The sequence below is a fragment of the Suncus etruscus genome, chromosome 18 (genome assembly GCF_024139225.1).
Source record: "Suncus etruscus isolate mSunEtr1 chromosome 18, mSunEtr1.pri.cur, whole genome shotgun sequence".
Lineage (NCBI taxonomy): Eukaryota > Metazoa > Chordata > Mammalia > Eulipotyphla > Soricidae > Suncus > Suncus etruscus.
Window position 1 is genome coordinate 1,981,193 of NC_064865.1, and position 19,501 is coordinate 2,000,693.

The 19,501-nt window shown below is 40.8% G+C and overlaps 1 protein-coding gene and 1 non-coding gene across 3 annotated transcripts in view; both read left to right on the forward strand.

Moving 5' to 3' along the window:
- The window catches only part of UBR2 (ubiquitin protein ligase E3 component n-recognin 2), a 133,184-nt gene that overhangs the window by 60,462 nt on the left and 53,221 nt on the right, over window positions 1–19,501 (forward strand). For both annotated transcript variants that reach the window (XM_049764903.1, XM_049764902.1), the window contains exons 12-18: window positions 7,999–8,162; window positions 8,247–8,346; window positions 9,908–10,036; window positions 11,325–11,508; window positions 17,657–17,718; window positions 18,725–18,835; window positions 19,076–19,141. In XM_049764903.1, coding sequence (XP_049620860.1) covers window positions 7,999–8,162; window positions 8,247–8,346; window positions 9,908–10,036; window positions 11,325–11,508; window positions 17,657–17,718; window positions 18,725–18,835; window positions 19,076–19,141 — 816 coding nt within the window. The remainder of the gene's footprint in view (window positions 1–7,998; window positions 8,163–8,246; window positions 8,347–9,907; window positions 10,037–11,324; window positions 11,509–17,656; window positions 17,719–18,724; window positions 18,836–19,075; window positions 19,142–19,501) is intronic.
- LOC125996670 (U6 spliceosomal RNA) lies at window positions 15,302–15,408 on the forward strand. Its single transcript, XR_007491352.1, has one exon. It is a non-coding gene; the product is annotated as a U6 spliceosomal RNA (small nuclear RNA).

Genomic DNA, 19,501 nt, shown 5'->3' on the forward strand with positions numbered 1-19,501 from the left:
TAATTAACTTATATTTTTCTTTTAATAAGTTTCAATGATGTGGAAGAATGTTTCTTAAAGAGGTACACTATAAATTTGGTGTTTCACCAGAGTTTAGAGAGGTGGGCTTATTCTTTTTTTTTTCGGTTTTTGGTTTTTGGGTCACACCCGGCATTGCTCAGGGGTTACTCCTGGCTCTATGCTCAGAAATCGCACCTGGCAGGCATGGGGGGGCAACCGTATGGGATGCCAGGATTCGAACCACCATCCTTCTGCATGCAAGGTGTTAAATGCCTTACCTCCATGCTATTTCTCCAGCCCTATTATTCTTTAATGACTTCCCAAATTACTTTTCTCTTTGAGTAGTACTTGCACATTTTTGTTTGTTTGTTTGTTTGTTTTGTTTTTGGGCCACACCCAGCAGTACTTGGTTACTCCTTGTTCTGCGCTGAGAAATCACTCTTGGCAGGCTCAAGGGATTATTTGGAACACTGGGAATCGATCTCTGTTTGGCCACATGCAAGGCAAATGCTCTTCCCACGGTGCTATCATCTTAGGCCCATACTTGTACATTTCTGTTCAAGTTGGCCTTGAGCTTTGGTCTTCAGGACCCAGCAGGGCTTTGAAGGGCTTTGAATGATTGTGTCGCATTGTGATTTCCCCACTTCTCTTGCAGTGGTGATGGCCATTGGGGCTTACTCATACCTGGCTGTGGCATTTACAGGTTTTTTGGTGGTGCCTGCCAGGAGTCTGACTCTAGGTAGCAGTTCCTCCCATGTGCAGCTCCTGTACTTGTAGGGGCTCTTGGACAAAGGGCTTACTTCCTGGCTCTACTTGGTTTTGATGCTTCCGTACATTCTGGCCATCATGCTTGCACATCGGTTTGTGGTGTGGTGCTTGTACACGCCCGGCTGTTGCACAACTGGAGATCCCGTGCGACACCAGGTGCCACAAACAGCAGAGCCACCAGAGCCTCCCTCAGCACATGTGCAGCAGCACTAGGTCTCTAATTCAGCCTGTCTGCAAGGCAGGCATTCAAAATTTCTGCTTCTCCCCTGCTCCCACATTTGGAGTTTTTGAAAAGCCTGCTCTTTTTTGATTTGTTTTGTGTTATTTTTGTTTGTTTTTGCTTGGGGGACCTTACTTCAGAGGCACTCTGGCTACTCCTGGCTCTGGGCTCAGAAATTACTCCTGGAAGGCTCCAGGGGACCATATGGGATGCCAGAGACTGAACCTGGGTTGGCTATGTGCAAGGCAAAAGCCCTGCCTGCTGTGCTATCTCTCCGGGCTCTGACGGGACTGTTTCAGAATGGGTGAGAGGAGGTAACACTCCCAGGGAGCCACGAAGTACCTGGAGTCAAACCCACAAATCCCATGTGCAGAACATGCATCCAACTCATGCACTCAAACTCCCCACTTTGTTTGCTCTCTTTGTCAGGTCGGGAGAGCTACTCAGTGGTACTTATGAGTGGACCCTAGCAGTACTTAGGGATCATGTAATACCAGGAATGCAGACCTAGGTCAGCTATAGGCATGCAGAGCCAACAATGTCTTTTTCTTTGGGGGCATGAGGACCACAACCATTGTTCCTCAGGGATTACTCCTGGCTCTGTTCTTAGGAAGTCACTCCTGGGGCTGGAGAGATAGCACAGAGGTAGGGTATTTGCTTTGCAAGCAGCTGACCTGAGAGGGATCTGGTTCAATTCCCAGCATCCTATATGGTCCCCTAGCTTGCCAAGGGCTATTTCTGAGTACAAAACCAGGAGTGGTTCCTAAGTGTTGCTGGGTGTGACCCAAAAACCAATCAATCAATAAATAAATAAAGAAATGGAAATCACTCCTGGCAGTACTCGGGACCATATGGGATGCCAGGGGTCAAATCTGGGTTGGCCACATGCAAAGGCAAATGATCAACTTGCCAGCAGTGCCTTGACTCCTGTGCTATTTCTCCCAAACTACCTTAGACTTTAAATATTAACTGAAATCAGTTTGTTAAAAACAAAAAAATACTGTAAGATTTTGAATGAAAAGGTAATATAATTAGAATGTTGGATGTATTAATATCTCTGCAGTACTGAACATCCTCATTTAAGGAACATCATTCGTCTTCGAGTGCTATCTTATGCCCTTAGGAAAAGCCTGCTTTTACATTTTATTTTATATATTTAGTCTAAGGAACTACTGTGGCTCTTCACTCACGGACCACTCCTGGCAAGCCTGGGGAACCATGGGTAGGGAACAAGGAGGGAGTTAAATCATACCTGGAAGTTTCCAGGGCTTATACCTGAGTCTGTGCTCAGGGATCACCTCTGGCAGACTTGGGGGGACAATATAGGGTGCTGAGGATTGAACCCAGGTCAGCCCCATACAAGGCAAGTGCCCTACCACTGTCGTATTGCTCCAGCCCTTTCCCTATCTGTAATCCCTTGTAAGATTCTGAGGATCCAGTGTTCTCTCAGACCCTGCTTCCAGATTTGAATGCTGAAGGAAAGCTGAAGGTGCTGTTAGCACCCCTTTCCTATGCTACTTCACCATGCTTTTATCCCCTCTGTTGCCTCTGCAGCTCCCTTATTGATTTTGAGCTTAAAAAAATGTTGTTCTCTTCTAGTGGTATTCTATTTTTTAAACCAAAGTGCTTTGTGGCCTGAGAGTGGGTAGAACACTTGCTTTGTATGTGGATAACCCAAGTTCAATACCCAATATAATGATATAGTAGACTCCACTCACCATAATCCAACCTTGGGAGAATAACTCTGAAGCAGGGTCATCAAGGGAATTAATAAACTGAGACACTCAGATGGTAGAAAAGCACAAAGGCCACAGAAACTCATGTTTGGAGCTCATGTGTGGTCCCAAAATATTAAAAAATAATAATAATAAATCCTATGTGCTTTTTTAGAAATGTTGTCATTTTGCTGTTCTTGTTGGTGTTGCTGACTTGTCTGTGGTATTCACACCCTTGGCCAGCAGGGTGGGGTTGCATACCTCTTAGGAGCTATTATGCATATTCACTGGGATCACACTTTCAGTTGTGGCACTGGTGGGACTTCTGATTACAGTGCTTCTCAGGGGGCTCCTACATTTTAGTTATGGCGCTCGCTGAAGGATATCACACACCTTACCACCATGCTCTCCATCCCTTTTTGTTTCAGGGTTGTCAGGTGTCACACACTTCAGTGTTGGTGTGCTAGAGACAGCATCCTAAATCGTTGGGCTGTTGAGACCTAGGTGAAGGTGCAAGTAGGCGCTTCTGCCATTGCACCATCCCTGGACACCCTTCGAATTGTTCTTAGTAGAAGTATTACTGGTCAACACCAGGCTATCCTGTTCTGCCTAGAAATAGACAGACATTTGTATACATTCTTGTAAAAGCACAACTTGTGACTATGCACATCCCTGTTAAAAATCATTTGCCTTGATCTCATTCATATGCGGTGTATCAGGAAACATAGTAGAATAACAGATGCCCAAAGGCAATAGAAACGAAGTGCAGGAGAACCAGTCCTTAGTAAAAGCTTGCCCCTGAGCATAGGCCGGAAGAGATGGGGTAGGTCAGTAAATGGACCACTAAGACAGTGGTAAGGGCAATAGTCACTCTAGACATGGGCTAGCCTGAAAGGAGGTAAAATGACGTGCATGCTACCCTGTCAGTAGCAATATGGTAAGCCACAGTGCCTGACATAGAGGCAGGCTGGAGGCTGGGAGGAAAACTGGGACACTAGTGAAGGGATTATACACCTAAAATTCAATCATGAGCAACTTTGTATTTTACAGTGATCCAATTAAAAAGGTATAAATAAATATCATTTGTCCTAGATATTCCTGAAACATGTTCTCAGTGGTGATGGGGTCACAATAACATTTTTTAAATCAGAATTACTTAACAGTTAACTCAGTCTGAGTTGGTTAAAAGCCAGCACTTGGAACTCAGATCACTAGAATATCTAACTTACTCATCTTACTAAATGTGTCTTCTTTCATAGTCAACGTAAGTATATCCTTGTATTCTTTATTATGTTTAGTTTAAGTGAAAGTATGTGAATAGACTATTCCTTAGAGTTTTTTAGCAACTAAAAGGAGAACTTGGCCCATTTTGAATATGTTAATATATGTAATAAGCCTTACAGTACAAAACTGAGTATGAATTACATGATATAAACTATAGTTAAGGTGATGAGCAATAATGAATTTTAAGGAACAGTAATTGTAGGCATAAAAATCAAGTTTGTTTGGTATTCGAGGGATCAATTTTAGGGCCTTACATAGCTAGCTCATGTATTATACAACAGAGCTACATTCTTGACCCTAAACAAAGTATTGTTTTTTAGGATGAGTGGTAAGAACTTGTACAAGAATTATAATAAAAGACACTATTTAAAATTGTACTAGAAGTATAAGAATATTCTTTAATGTTGAAAATTGTCTTAATAGACTAACAGTAGGGGCCGGAGCAATAGCACAGTGGTAGGGCATTTGCCTTGCCTGCGGCTGCCCAGGACAGACCTGTGTTCAATCCCCAGCGTCCTATATGGTCCACCAGCCAGGAGCGATTTCTGAGTGCATAGCCAAAAGTAACCCTTGAGCTTAACCACGTGAGGCCCCCCAAGAAAAACCAAAAACAAACAAAAAAAGACTAACAGCAATCCAAAGTATATAGTGATAAAGCCAGACAATTGATTTATCTTTATTTCCTTTTGTAATCATAGCAAATATGCTTTATTTAGCTATCTTTTTAGAAGCTTGAATGCTTTTCAACTGTTATACATCTTGTAAGCAGGCTCTGCAGTACTTTTTATGTCAGTAAAATTGCATTATATTCATTTCCTCAAAATCAAATAATATAGTCAATAAAGAAGGAAAATTCTTTTACTTAACTTTTCAACACTCACCTTCTACGGATTTGACCTTAGTCTTTCCTATCAAGGGAAGAGCATCTGGGTTTTCAGATTCTGGCTATTGTAAATGGTACTGTAATAGGAGTGCGGAGGGCATTTTTATATGGTGTTTTTGTGTTCCTAGGGTATATCACTAGTAGTAGTATTGCTGGTTCATTTGGAAGCTCACTTTCCAGTTTTTTTTGAGGAATATCCATATTGTTTTCCACAAAGGCTGGACTAGACGGCATTCCTACTAGCAGTGAATGGTGAATGAGAGTTCCTTTCTCCTTACATCCAAATCAGCACTGATTTTTTTTCTTGTTCTTTGTGATATGTGCCAGTCTCTGTGGCATGAAATGATATTTTATTGTTATTTTGATTTGCATCTCATTGATGATTAGTGATGTGGAGCACTTTTTAATGTGTCTTTTGGCTATTTGTTTTTCTTCTCTTTGAGTAAATGTTCATTTCTTCTCCCCAATTTTTGATGGGGTTAGATTTTTTTTCTTGTTAAGTTCTGTCAGTATCTTGTATATCTTAGATATTAGCCCCTTATCTGATGGGTATTGGGTAATAGTTTCTCCCACTCCATATATCCTAGTGACTCTTTTCTTTGAAGTACAGAAGCTTCTCAGTTTAATGTAGTTCTATTCATTTGTCTCTGATTCCACTTGTTTGAACAGTGGTGTTTCCTCCTTGAAGATGCATTTAGTCTGTGTCATTTTGCCTATGTTTTCTTCTATATACCTTATAGTTTCGGGTCTGATGTCAAGTCTTTAATACATTTTGATTTGACCTTTGTGCATGGTGTTATATAGAGGTCTGAGTTTGCCTTTTTGCAGGTAGCTGACCAGTTGTCCCAGCACCACTTGTTGAAGAGGCTTTCATTGCTCCACTTTGCATTTCTTGCCCCTTTATCAAAGATTAAGTGATTGTATACCTGGGGTTATGCTCTGAATACCCAAGTCTATTCTATTGATCTGAGGATCTGTCTTTATTTCAAAACCATGCTGTTTTAATGACTGTTGCATTGTAGTACAATTTAAAGTAGTGGAAAGTGATGCCTCCCATCTTCTTTTTGCTAAGGGTTGCTTTAGCTATTTTGGGTGTTTATTGTTCCAAATGAATTTTGGAGTGTTTGTCATGAGTATCCTTAGAGTAATTGCATTAAATCTGTTCAGTGCTTTGGGAGTATTGCCATTTTAATGATGTTAATTTTCTCAATCTATGAACAGGATATGTCTCCATTTCCTTGTATCCCCTTTTATTTTATTTCTTGAAGCAGTGTTTTGTAGTTTTCTTTGTATAGGTCCTTAATTTCTTTAGGTTGACTCCAAGGTATTTGAGTTTCTGTGGTATTTTTGGGAATGGGATATTTTTTAGTGTATATTTTTTCTCTATCAGTATTTGTGTAAAAGAAGGCCAATGATTTTTGCATGTTAATTTTGAATCTTGCCACATTGCTATACAAATCTATTATTTAGAAGCTTTTCGGTAGTCTTTAGTATCATGCCATCTGCAAACCCTGGTCCCACTTTTTGATGCAACTTTCTATATTACTAATTATCTGATAGTGACAAACATGACATCTGGACAAGTAGTCAGAGCCAGTGTCCCTTGGGCTTAGTTAAGTTAGAAAACTGAAATCAGATAGCACAGCGGTGTTTGCCTGGCAAGCAGCCGATCCAGGACCAAAGGTGGTTGGTTCGAATCCCAGTGTCCCATATGGTCCCCCGTGCCTGCCAGGAGCTATTTCTGAGCAGACAGCCAGGAGTAACCCCTGAGCACTGCCGGATGTGACCCAAAAACCAAAAAAAAAAAAAAAAAAAAAAAAGAAAGAAAACTGAAATCATCTTTCATATAATAACAATAGTTTCCAAAATAAAATTGAACCTTTTTTTTTTTTTTTTTTTTTTTTTTGGTTTTTGGGTCACACCTGGCTGCACTCAGGGCTTACTCATGGCTCTGCACTCAGAAATTGCTCCTGGCAGGCTCGGGGGACGATATGGGATGCCAGGATTCAAACCACTGTCCTTCTGCATGCAAGGCAAATACCCTACCTCTATGCTATCTCTCCAGCCTCAAACCTTCTAACTTTTTAAAGAGCAGTAAAGGAAATGAAAATGTTAAAATGTTCAACTTTAATGTAAATCAAAGGCATTGAATGGCAAAGATCAGATGTTAAGAGTTGCAATGTGTGAGTGCCTGAGAGAAGAATGTAATTGATCAGATCTTTGAGGGAATAATTGGACGATACCAATAAAAACAGTATTCTTTACATTTTAATATACACAGCCAGTATTTCATATCAGGACCCTGTTTTGTAAATATTCTTGCAACTGTACACAGTAAATATTTGTCCTAGTATTTTGTCTGATATATCACATTAGACTGGGGCCAGAAAGATAGCATGGAGGTAGGTCATTTGCCTTGCATGAGAAGGACAGTAGTTCAAATCCTGGCATCCCAGATGGTCCCCCGAGCCTGCCAGGAGCGATTTCTGAGTGCAGAACCAGGAGTAACCCCTGAGCGCTGCCGGGTGTGACCCAAAAACAAAACAAAATAACAACAAAAAAAATTACATTAGACTTAAAAAATAAAACTAAATAGGTCTTGGCTAAACAAAGTATAGTAGAAAATAATACATGGTAATAGTTGAGAAGAATAAAGAAAATTTATATTACTGATAAGGGGAATCCCTAAAATAAATCAAGTGAAAAAGTATGGAGAATGTTTGTAGACTGCCATCCTTTTGGGAGGGATGACAGAATTGTACATATCCATACATATATATATATATGTATGTGTGTGCATATATACATATATATATTTAATATATAGTAGCTTACTTAAACATCCATTTACCAATGTATGTGTTACACACACCATCTGAAGAATATGCAGGAAACTGTTGGCATAGGTGGTATTTGCCAGGGGATCTCGGCAGCTAAGGGCTTTTCTTTCCTCAGTGCCTGAGAATGAACCCAGGGCTTCACACATGCAAAGCTCGACCTCTGAGCCACATCCCAGTCCTGACTACTTTATACCTGGGTTGTTTTGGGTTTTCTGTTTTTCGTTTTGTTTTTTAGCTTCCTAACAAACAGATTTATTTTACCACTTACTCTAATATGCTTTGTTCTAGGCCCGGATGCTCATCACGGAAGAAAACCTAATGACCATCATCATTAAGACTTTTATGGATCATCTGAAACATCGAGACGCCCAGGGCAGATTTCAGTTTGAACGATACACTGCTTTACAGGCTTTCAAGTTCAGGAGAGTTCAGAGCCTTATTTTAGATCTCAAGTACGGCTTTTCTTTTGTTACCAAACCAGTTGCAGTCCTTGAAATGTGACTGTTTCTATAGTCATTACTGTTTCTCTTATTCAGGTATGTGTTAATTAGCAAACCAACAGAATGGTCAGATGATCTGAGGCAGAAGTTCCTAGAAGGATTTGATGCCTTTTTGGAGTTACTCAAATGCATGCAGGTCTGTATCAACTAACACCTTTTAAAGGAAATACTTTCCCTTTCCACCCATCCTCACCCCCTTTTCTGGGTTCGTTGAGCCTAATCCTTTTCTGTCTGTGTATCTTTTCCATTTTTGGCTCATATGCAAGAATCATCTGGATGTATATTCTTTCCTCTAAGAAGCTCCTCTTTAATTGGAAACTCTTAGAAAGGTGTAGGTGGATGAGATGATTCCATAAAAGAATAAAAGATTCTTTCTGATATCAACTGTTCTTTTGCATCTTGGTGTTCTTTTGTTTACCATCAGCATTTTTGGGGATTTAAAATTTTAATTATCTTGTGAAGGGACTTGGGGAGGTCCACATCCGACAATGCTTACTCTTGGTGGGCTTGGGGGACCTTCTAGGGTGCTAGTGATTGAACCCAAGTCAGCCATGTGCAAAGTAAATGCCCTAAAACTGTACTATTGCTTTGGCCCCACAATTTTAATTTTTAAGTGCTTACATAGAAATTTACCAAGTTAAAGTACGTACGTAATTTGTACAATTTAGTTTTATCAAGTGAGTGATTTTAAAAGGTAATTTTTTAGAAATCTTTTTATATTTCCTTAATGTGATATTTCTATAATACAACATAGAATTTCTCCCTCCCATTTAATGATCTTTTTCCCCCAACATTCCCATTACCAAATAGAACCTACAAGCAGAAGCTAACTGATATAATTAGCCAGTTTTAATTGTAAGAATCTGAATGACAGCTCAAAAAAAAAAAAAAGAAAAACCTAACGGCCAGAGATACAGAGCAGTGGTAGAGCACCTGCCTTCCCTGTGAAAGGCCTTAGTTCTAAGCTACACAAGAAAAGTGGGAAAAAAGTCTCAGCAAATACCATTATTTTTTAGTGTCCTGATTTCTGAAGCAAAGAATAATCAAGGTTAACCAGTCACATATAGAAAATATTTGTTAGTTCATGGACATTAGATTTATTATAATATCCTTTGTTCTTGTTGCTTATAGAAACAGTACATTGTGTCAAAGACTCAAGGTAGCCTATATTTCTTATTAAATAATACTGACATTAAAGTAGTAGAGCTAGTTTATTAGAAGTTATATTCTTGATCCAAAGAAACATTATAATGGGTAAGGTACTTGCTTCACACACAGCTGACCCATGACTTCTCCAGCGAAGTTCAGGGGTTACTCATGGCTCTGAACTTAACAATTACTCCTGATGGTGTTCAGAGGACCATATAGGATGTCAGGGATCAAATCTAAGTCAGCCACAAGCAGAGTAAACACCTTGCCCTGTACTGCCTCTCTGGCATCATAGGAAATACTTTTTATCATATAAGACATATAGAAGATTGGATTTAAAGTAACTTGTGGTATACTATACTAGGATTTTTCTATTTGCATTTTAGAGAATGATGCATTATCAATGGATTTCTCAAACTACTTGGTACATTAAAACTTTGACCTCACGCATTTTTGTCACCCATGTTTGTTTCTTCTGAATTATATACATTTACTTTATAAGAGAATAAATGCAGATTCTAGTCACTTACAATCTTTCTACTTTTAAGGGAATGGATCCAATTACACGTCAAGTTGGGCAGCATATTGAGATGGAGCCAGAATGGGAAGCAGCCTTCACACTACAGATGAAGTTGACCCACGTCATCTCTATGATGCAGGACTGGTGTGCTTTAGATGTGAGCTTCTGCTGTGGGAGGGGAGTAGAGAGAGAGACGCATGGAGGAGGAGGGTTTTTTGGTTTGTTTGTTTGTTTGTTTGTTTGTTTTGGGGCCACACCTGGCAACACTCAGAAATCTCTCCTGGCAGTCTCAGGGGACCATATTGGATGCCGGGGATGGATCCTGGGTCAGCAGTATGCAAGGCAAAAAGCCCTACCCACAATGCTATCACTTCTTTTGGCTTTGAGAAAACTGAAAAGAGAAAAGAAACAATAGTCCACACTTTAACGGTGCTATCTTGATCTTTTTTCTAAATCCCTTCTAACATAGAATGTGTGTATACATTTATCTCCCCTCCCCGTCAAAAATTTCACTGTGGGCCCAGAGATATAGCACAGCGGTGTTTGCCTTGCAAGCAACCGATCCAGGACCAAAGGTGGTTGGTTCGAATCCCGGTGTCCCATATGGTCCCCCGTGCCTGCCAGGAGCTATTTCTGAGCAGACAGCCAGGAGTAACCCCTGAGCACTGCCGGGTGTGGCCCCAAAACCAAAACAAAACAAAACAAAACAAAAATTTCACTGTATACATTCACCCCAGGTTTTAAAACCATTTTTGGCCTGCCTTTGCTTTTAAATTCTGCTGAGAGTATATGTGAGTTGAGCATCCAGGGAAGGCTTCAGTGAGTCAGTGAACTGACCAGAGAAAAAGACTGTCCTTTACCTGAAGGCACAAACTCTGGGATGGTTGCTCCAGGATCTTTGAGAAGATTGGTGATGGAGACTAGAGCTTGAGGGTGCACAAGTGGACAGGAGCTACATTTTAGAGGGCGTTGGAGGACAAGATGTTGGTCTTTATTCAGGCTGACATAGGAAGCAGATAGATATCACCCAGCAGCAGGAAAGTGTGAGCCTTGTACATGTATTTTAAAAAATTGTTCTCTGAAAATGAATGAAATTGGGGGGTTAATAGTAGAAACAGTAAATGTATTAGAGCATGGTCAACTTTTCTTTGCATCACTAGAGATAATCAGTGGCTAGGTTTGAGAGAAACTCAGATGAATTTGCCTGCTTGCTAATAGAATGATGAGGAAGAGAGAAAGAGACTGTTGGAATGACTCTTAGTTTTCCACAGCTGTATAGATGCAGCGCACACCACGAAGTGTGTGTACATGGAGTACTGAAGAAGAGAACATGTCCTGGAGGGCAGAGTGAATTTTATTTCGCCATGTTGATACTTAAGGTGCTCAGTCAATATACAGCCCTGGAGTTTTATTTTTAATAACTTACAGAAAGTCTTCTCTTTTAGGTAAAGGTGCTGATTGAAGCTTACAAGAAATGCCTCGCGGTGTTGACACAGTGCCATGGTGGTTTTACTGATGGTGAACAGCCGATTACACTAAGCATTTGTGGACACTCAGTGGAAACGATCAGATACTGTGTTTCCCAAGAAAAAGTTAGCATTCACCTCCCAGTTTCTCGCTTACTTGCAGGTAATGCATTTCCTTTCCCCACCCCCATCCCCCCAAAATCCCTGATAGTATCTTTAAACTGTTCTATCTGGTTAATAATTACTGAGTGTCTACTATGCCTTATTCTGAGAGTTTTACATGTACTAATTTATTTGAGAATCCCTTTGACCTTTGTGAGGCAGGCCATTATTAAGTTTGATTCACAGACTGGAAGATAAAAGCACAGAGAATGACATGTCTAGATTTCTCAGCAAGAGTCAAAGTGGGAATTTTGAGATAATTAAAAATGGAAGCCATATTGCATAAGCCAGAGATACATAACTGCAGAACCATGAAACTTCAGTTTGGGGGGTTTTATAATCTGGGGCTACATAGGGACTATACCAGACAGTCCTCACAATGCCTGTGGTGCTGGGAGTTGGACCCAGGCCCTCTATGTATGATGACATGCCCTCAGCCATTTCTCTCTTTCATGCCATTGCAGTTAGGCAAGAAAAAAATGTCAAAGGCATTTGACATAGGAAAGGAAAAAGTCAAGCTCTCAAAGTTTGCAGATGACATGATACTATAACTTTAGGAAATCCTAAAGACTACAAAAACACTTCTAGAAACAATAGGCATTTATAGTAAAGTGCCAGACCACAAATTAATATGCAAAACTCTATGGCTTCTCTATATACAAATAGTGAAGGAGAAAAAGAGATATTAAAACAATCTGATTCACAGTTGTGCCTCAGAAAATCAAGTACCTCAGAGTCAACTTACTAAAGAGGAGAAAGACTTATACAGAAAAAAATACAAAATACTGCTTCAAAAAATAAAAAAGGACATAAGGAAATGGAAATGCTCATGGATTGGGAGCATAAAAACGGCAGTACTCCCCAATGCATTGTACAGGTGTAATGCAGTTCCTATAAGGATGCCCATGACATATTTCAAAGAAATGTATCAAACACTTCTGAAATTAATATGAAACAATAAACCTTCATGAATAGCTAAAGCAATACTTGAGGGGAAAAAAAGATGGGACACATCATTTTCCCCAACTTCAAGCTCTATTATAAAGCAGTATTAATTAAAACAACATGGTATTGGAATAAAGACAGACCTTCAGATGAGTGAAATAGACTTGAATATCCTGAGACAAATATTCCTGTAAATGATCAGTTATTCTTTGATGAAGGAATAAGAAATATGAAGCATAGCAAGGAAAACCTTTCTAACAGGGGTGTTGGGAAAACTGATTATCTACATGTATAAAAATTAACTCAGACCTTTCTTTTATTTTTTGGTTTTTGGGTCAGACCTGGCATTGTTGAGGGGTTACACCTGGCTCTGTGCTCAGAAATCGCTCTAGCAGGCTCTGGGAGCCATATGGCTAAATGGGATGCCAGGAATCGAACTTAGGTCGGTTCTGGGTCAACCATGTGCTGCAAGGCAAACACCCTAGCGCTCTGCTATTGCTCCAGCCCCAACTCAGACCTTTTTTTAACACCACACACAGAAGTCAAATAAAAATGGAATAAAAGGGCCGGAGTGGTGGCGCAAGCTGTAAGGCATCTGCCTTGTGCTCGCTAGCCTAGGATGGACCGAGGTTCAATCCCCCAGCATCCCATATGGTCCCCCAAGCCAGGAGCAATTTTTTTTTGGGGGGCCACACCCGGCGTTGCTCAGGGGTTACTCCTGACTGTCTGCTCAGAAATAGCTCCTGGCAGGCACGGGGGACCATATGGGACACCGGGATTCGAACCAACCACCTTTGGTCCTGGATCGGCTGCTTGCAAGGCAAACGCCGCTCTGCTATCTCTCCGGGACCCATGTTTTTCTTTTTCTTTTTTTTTTTTTTTTTTTTTTTTTTGGTTTTTGGGCCACACCCGGCGATGCTCAGGGTTACTCCTGGCTGTCTGCTCAGAAATAGCTCCTGGCAGGCACGGGGGACCATATGGGATTCGAACCAACCACCTTTGGTCCTGGATCGGCTGCTTGCAAGGCAAACGGCGCTGTGCTATCTCTCCGGGCCCAGGAGCAATTTTTGAGCGCATAGCCAGGAGTATCCCCTGAGCATCACTGGGTGTAGCCGAAAAAGAAACAAACAAAAAAATAGAATAAAAACCTTGATACTAGACTTGAAACCAAAAGATACACAGGAAAACTTAGGCAGAATGCTCCATGAAATGCATTGAAGCTTAAAATAAGGGATGAAACACCACTAACCAAGCAAGTAGAAGCAAAGATAAACAAATGAGATTACATTAAACTAAGAAACTTCTACATCTCAAAGGAAACAATGACCAGGATACAAAGACAGCCAGAATTGGTAGAAATTATTTACTCACAGTGGCCGGTGCGGTGGCGCTAGAGGTAAGGTGTGTGCCTTGCCAGTGCTAGCCTAGGACGGACCGCAGTTCAATCCCCCAGCGTCCCATCTGGTCCCCCAAGCCAGGAGCGACTTCTGAGCGCATAGCCAGGAGTAACCTCTGAGCGTTACCAGGTGTGGCCCAAAAAAAAAAAAATAAAAATTATCTACTCACCAGACCTTTGATAAAGGGTTAATATCAGGGCCCGGAGAGTACAGTGGCGTTTGCCTTGCAAGCAGCCGATCCAGGACCAAAGGTGGTTGGTTCGAATCCCGGTGTCCCATATGGTCCCCCGTGCCTGCCAGGAGCTATTTCTGAGCAGACAGCCAGGAGTAACCCCTGAGCACCGCCGGGTGTGGCCCAAAAACCAAAAAAAAAAGGTTACTATCAAAGATATATAAGACACAGGTAGAACTTAACAAGGGAAAAAAATCTAACTCCATCAAAAAATGGGGAGGAAAGATGAACAGAAATTTTTACAAATACAGATGGCCAAAAGGCATATAAAAATGTTCCATATCATTAAGATCAGTAAGATGCAGTGCAATATTATCTACAAAACTACAGTGAGATATCATCTCACACCACAAAGACTGGCACACATCAAAAAAGAACAAGAACAACACTGACGATGCAGAGAAAAAAGGACTCATTCATTGCTGGTGGGAATGTAGACTGGTCCAGCTTTTTTGAAAAACAATACAGGCATTCATTAAAAATCTAGAAATAAAGCTATTGCATGACTAAGCCATAATTCTCCTGGGAATATACACAAGGGACCCAAAATACAGTGCAGAAAAGGCATCTGCACTCTGTTCATTACAGCACTAATCACAAAGCCAAAATCTGGAAGCAACCCAAATGTCCAAATAAAGATGAGTGGATAAAGAAACTGGTGCATCCACACAATGAAATTCTACATAGCTGTTAGGGAAAATGAAGTCCTGAAAATTGCTTATGCATGGATGGATATGGAAAGAGTATTGTGCTGAGCAAAATGTGTCAATGGGAGATGGATAGATACAGAATGATTACACTCATTTGTGAGATATTTAAAAAATAAGATAGATATGGAGGCCGGAACAATATAGCACAGCGGATAGTGCATTTACTTTCCACACGGCCGACCTAGGTTCAGTTCCCAGCATCCCATGTGACCCTCCAAGCCTGCCAGGAGTGATACCTTGACCAAACCACCAGGTGTGGCCCCCAAAACAAAGCAAAACAATAATAATACCAGAAGGTAATAGAGATGAGGGCCAGGAGGACCAGTTCATGGTAGGAAACTTGCCACAAAATGCAAGGAAGTGCAGTTAGGGCCGAGGAGAGACCACTATCACAAGAATAGTTGCAAATGATCACTCTGGACAAGAACTGAATTCTGAAAGGAGATAAAATGAATACATGACACCCTTTCAGTAACAATATTAGAAGAAGAAATAAAAAAGGAAAAAAGAGTGCTTGCTTCGGCAGCATATATACTAAAATTGGAACGATACAGAGAAGATTAGCATGGCCCCTGCATAAGGATGATACGCACATTCGTGAAGCATTCCATATTTAAAAAAAAAAGCGAGACTGGGCCCGGAGAGATAGCACAGCGGTGTTTGCCTTGCAAGCAGCTGATCCAGGACCAAAGGTGGTTGGTTCGAATCCCGGTGTCCCATAGGGTCCCCCGTGCCTGCCAGGAGCGATTTCTGAGCAGACAGCCAGGAGTAACCCCTGAGCACCGCCGGGTGTGGCCCAAAAAAAAAAAAAAAAAAAAAAAGCGAGAGAATGCCTGTCAACAGAGGCTGGCAGGGGAGGTGGCGGATGGGGAAATTGGAGACATTGGCGATGGGAAGTGTGCACTGATAAAGGGACGAATATTGAACATTGTATGACTGAAACTCAGTCATGAACAACTTTATAATTATCTCATGGTGATTCAGTTAAAACAACTTTTTTTTTTTTTTTTTTTTTTTTTTGGTTTTTGGGCCACACCCGGCGGTGCTCAGGGGTCACTCCTGGCTGTCTGCTCAGAAATAGCTCCTGGCAGGCACGGGGGACCATATGGGACACCGGGATTCAAACCAACCACTTTAGGTCCTGGATCGGCTGCTTGCAAGGCAAACGCTGCTGTGCTATCTCTCCAGCCCCAAAAACAACATTTTTTTTTTTAATTAATCTAACTAAAAGCTGATACTATTAGTTAACCACAGGGAATATGTAGTTCTTACTCTGAAAGTGTATTTTCAGGCCTGTGTAAGTCATTACTTCCCTTAGATGTTCTCAGTGAGCATTTTTTATGACTTCATCTTACTCTATTTGACTGACTGTAGTGACACAATCACTTAAATTTAATTGGAGAGCCAAATAAATTTAACCAAATAAAATTAACAGTTAACTAACTAGTCTGCTGGAGACTGGTAATGTTGAAAGTGGGATTCCTAACACAAGTAGGTCTTCTTGGATAAGGAAAGTCTCACACCTGACCAAGACTTGACCAAGTGGGCAACATTTCTTCAGATTATAAAAGACATACTTAGGGGCCAGAGCGGTGGCGCAAGCAGTAGGGCATTTGTCTTGCACGCTCTAACGTAGGACAGACTGTGGTTTTATCCCCTGGCATTCCATATGATCCCCCAAGCCAAGAGCAATTTCTGAGCACATAGCCAGGAGTAACCCCCTGAGCATCACCCGGTGTGGCTCCCCCCCCCCCAAAAAAGACATCGTTCAGTCAACATGAGTAGAGAAGATAATTCTAAATAATTTTTAGTTAGCGGATTTAATTTTTTTAATAGGTCAGAATTAAGGTTGAAAAACAAACAATAAAAGAATAGGTAGATATGAAAGAATCCCTTGCAGTTGGGAGCTAAACAAGTCTTTACCCTAAACTGACAGTTCTAGGAGTTAAGTTTTCTTTGTAAGGACACGTTCACTGCAGACTAAATTCCAGAGCTGATTTCTCTATTCAATTTCCAAAAGATTCTCTCACTACTACACTTTTGTTTTGGGGCAACACCAAGTGATGTTCAGAGGTTACTCCTGACTCTGCACTTAGGAATCAAACGTGGCAGGCTCAGGAGACCATATAGTATTCTGGGGATTGAACCCGGGTCAGCTCTGCGCAAGGCAAGTGCCCTATACACTGCACTATGACTCCAGCCCTCGCTATTCTACTTTAAAAGAGAACAAATTCCATGGCCCAGTGAAAACTGGCCTTTCAAGATGACACAGCATATGAATTGTGTGATAGATGTATAGTTGTTTATGCCTATTTTCTGTAAGACACCATTCCTCTGTGTGGATATACATAATTAGTACTATTTCTAAATATGTCTTTGATGCAGATTCATAAGAACGTGAACAAAAATGCGTCATTTGTCTTATATCGATTTATAATGAGATAGATTCCAAAAGAAGAAGCAAAGTTAGACAAGAAGTTAGTTGACTTGGGTCATTTGGTGATGGTGAAGGTACAATAACTTTATATACCAAAACCATAAACATTAACACTACTGTAACCATATTGGCAAAACAGTAATGAAATTTTTATTTATTCTTTATTTTTTTGGTTTTTGGTTTTTGGGCCACACCCGCGGTGCTCAGGGGTTACTCCTGGCTGTCTGCTCAGAAATAGCTCCTGGCAGGCACGGGGGAACCATATGGGACACCGGGATTCCAACCAACCACCTTTGGTCCTGGATCGGCTGCTTGCAAGGCAAACACCGCTGTGCTATCTCTCCGGGCCCAAAATTTTTAAATTTTAGTAATGGAATTTTTTTCTAATAGATTTTCACTTAAGTGTTTTTATTTGTTCTTTCTTGCAGGCTTACATGTATTATTAAGCAAAAGTGAAGTTGCACATAAATTTCCAGAGCTCCTACCTCTAGTAAGTAGTACTAACATCTAAAAGTAAATTCCTCTCTCTTGTGATCCATGATCAAATCATTTTGATACTCAATTTTGGTTTTAGGGCCACATCTGGTTGTGCTCAGGGCTTCTCTTGGCTCCAGGATCAGATGTCTAGTGGGGCCTGGGGAATCAGTATGTGGGGCTGGAGACTGAACCCAAATCAGTTGTGTGCAATTGCATGTAATACCTTACCTGATATACTATTGCTCCAACTATTAAATTATTGATAAGAGTTCTCCAGAGAAACAAATCACTAAAAAGCACATGTGTGTGCACACACAAGTAAATATGCACAGAAAGAGAGAGATTGATTATGATTTTGGGGTCTGATAATTTGGAAATTTGGTATGCAGAAGGTGGCTTCACAGACTAAAAGGCCCAAGAAATAATGCTTCAGTCTGAAGACAATTTAGATGCTGCATTTCTTTTTGGGGAGGACTAGAAAGACCCACTCACATTATGAAAAGTAATCTGCATTATTCAAAGTCTAATTAATATTAGTGGTAGCTTCAAAAATTTAAATGTTCACAGCAACATCTAGTGTGATGGTATTTAACCAAAAATAGTTTGAGTATCCTGGGCTAGCCAGATTGATACAAATTCAACCATCTTGCAAGCATACCTTAAAAAAATTTCAATTTGGGGGCCAAAGTGATAATATGGAGGTAGGGCATTTGCCTTGCATGCAGAAGGAAAGTGGTTCAAGTTCCACCCTGAGTGCTGCCAGGTGTGACCCAAAAACCAAAAGGAAAAAAAGATTTTTTTTCAGTTTGGGCTAGAACCATAGCACAGCAGGTAGGTCATTTGTCTTGCATGTGTCTGGCCTGGGTTCAATCCCTGTCTGGTCCCCCAAGCCTTCCAGGAGTCATTCCTGAGTACCACCAGGTTTGGCCCAAAAAAACACCCAAAAAAATCTCAATTTTTTTTCATATATCCCCATTGAAGTCTTCATAACTGAGATTTTCGTGTTTCTTTGTATCTAGAGTGAACTTAGCCCACCTATGTTGATAGAACACCCTCTCAGGTGTCTTGTTTTATGTGCCCAAGTCCATGCAGGAATGTGGAGAAGAAATGGGTTTTCTCTCGTCAACCAGGTAAGCATCTTAATTCTGTGCATCATTTTTGGTTCCTACCTTGTCAGCTGTTAAAGTCATCATTTTCAGTGTTGAAGGTAGTGCTTACTGATGGAGGGGATGCATCATGGGCGTGTGTGTGCATGTACTATATATGGATGTGTACCTTTGTTTAAACCAGTGTGCTTTGTGGGGGGAATGCGCAGAAAAGAAAGCTACTTGGATTGAAAGCCTATTCACCTTCATTTTTTCCTTCTTTAGATCTATTACTACCATAATGTGAAATGTAGGCGTGAGATGTTTGACAAGGACATAGTAATGCTTCAGGTAATGACATTAAATCACTCAAGTTAAAGGTTGTGGGAGAGGGGCTGGAGTTTTAGGATAGCAGGTAAGACGTTTGCCTTGCACGTGGCCAACGTAGGTCCAATTCCTGCATCTTATGTCTTCCCCTAAGCACTTCCAGGAGTAATTCTTTAGTGCAGAGCCAGAAATAACCCCTGAGCATCACCAGAGTTGGCATTAAAAAGGGGGGAGGGGTTTGTGGGAGAATTTTTTCATATTTCTTCATAGTCCATTTATAGATACATAAATCTAGATCCCGACCATCTAAATTCTAAAATCATATGGTGAACAGCCTGCAGAATATCATCTACATCGCCTGAACACATCTCAGATTTAACCTAC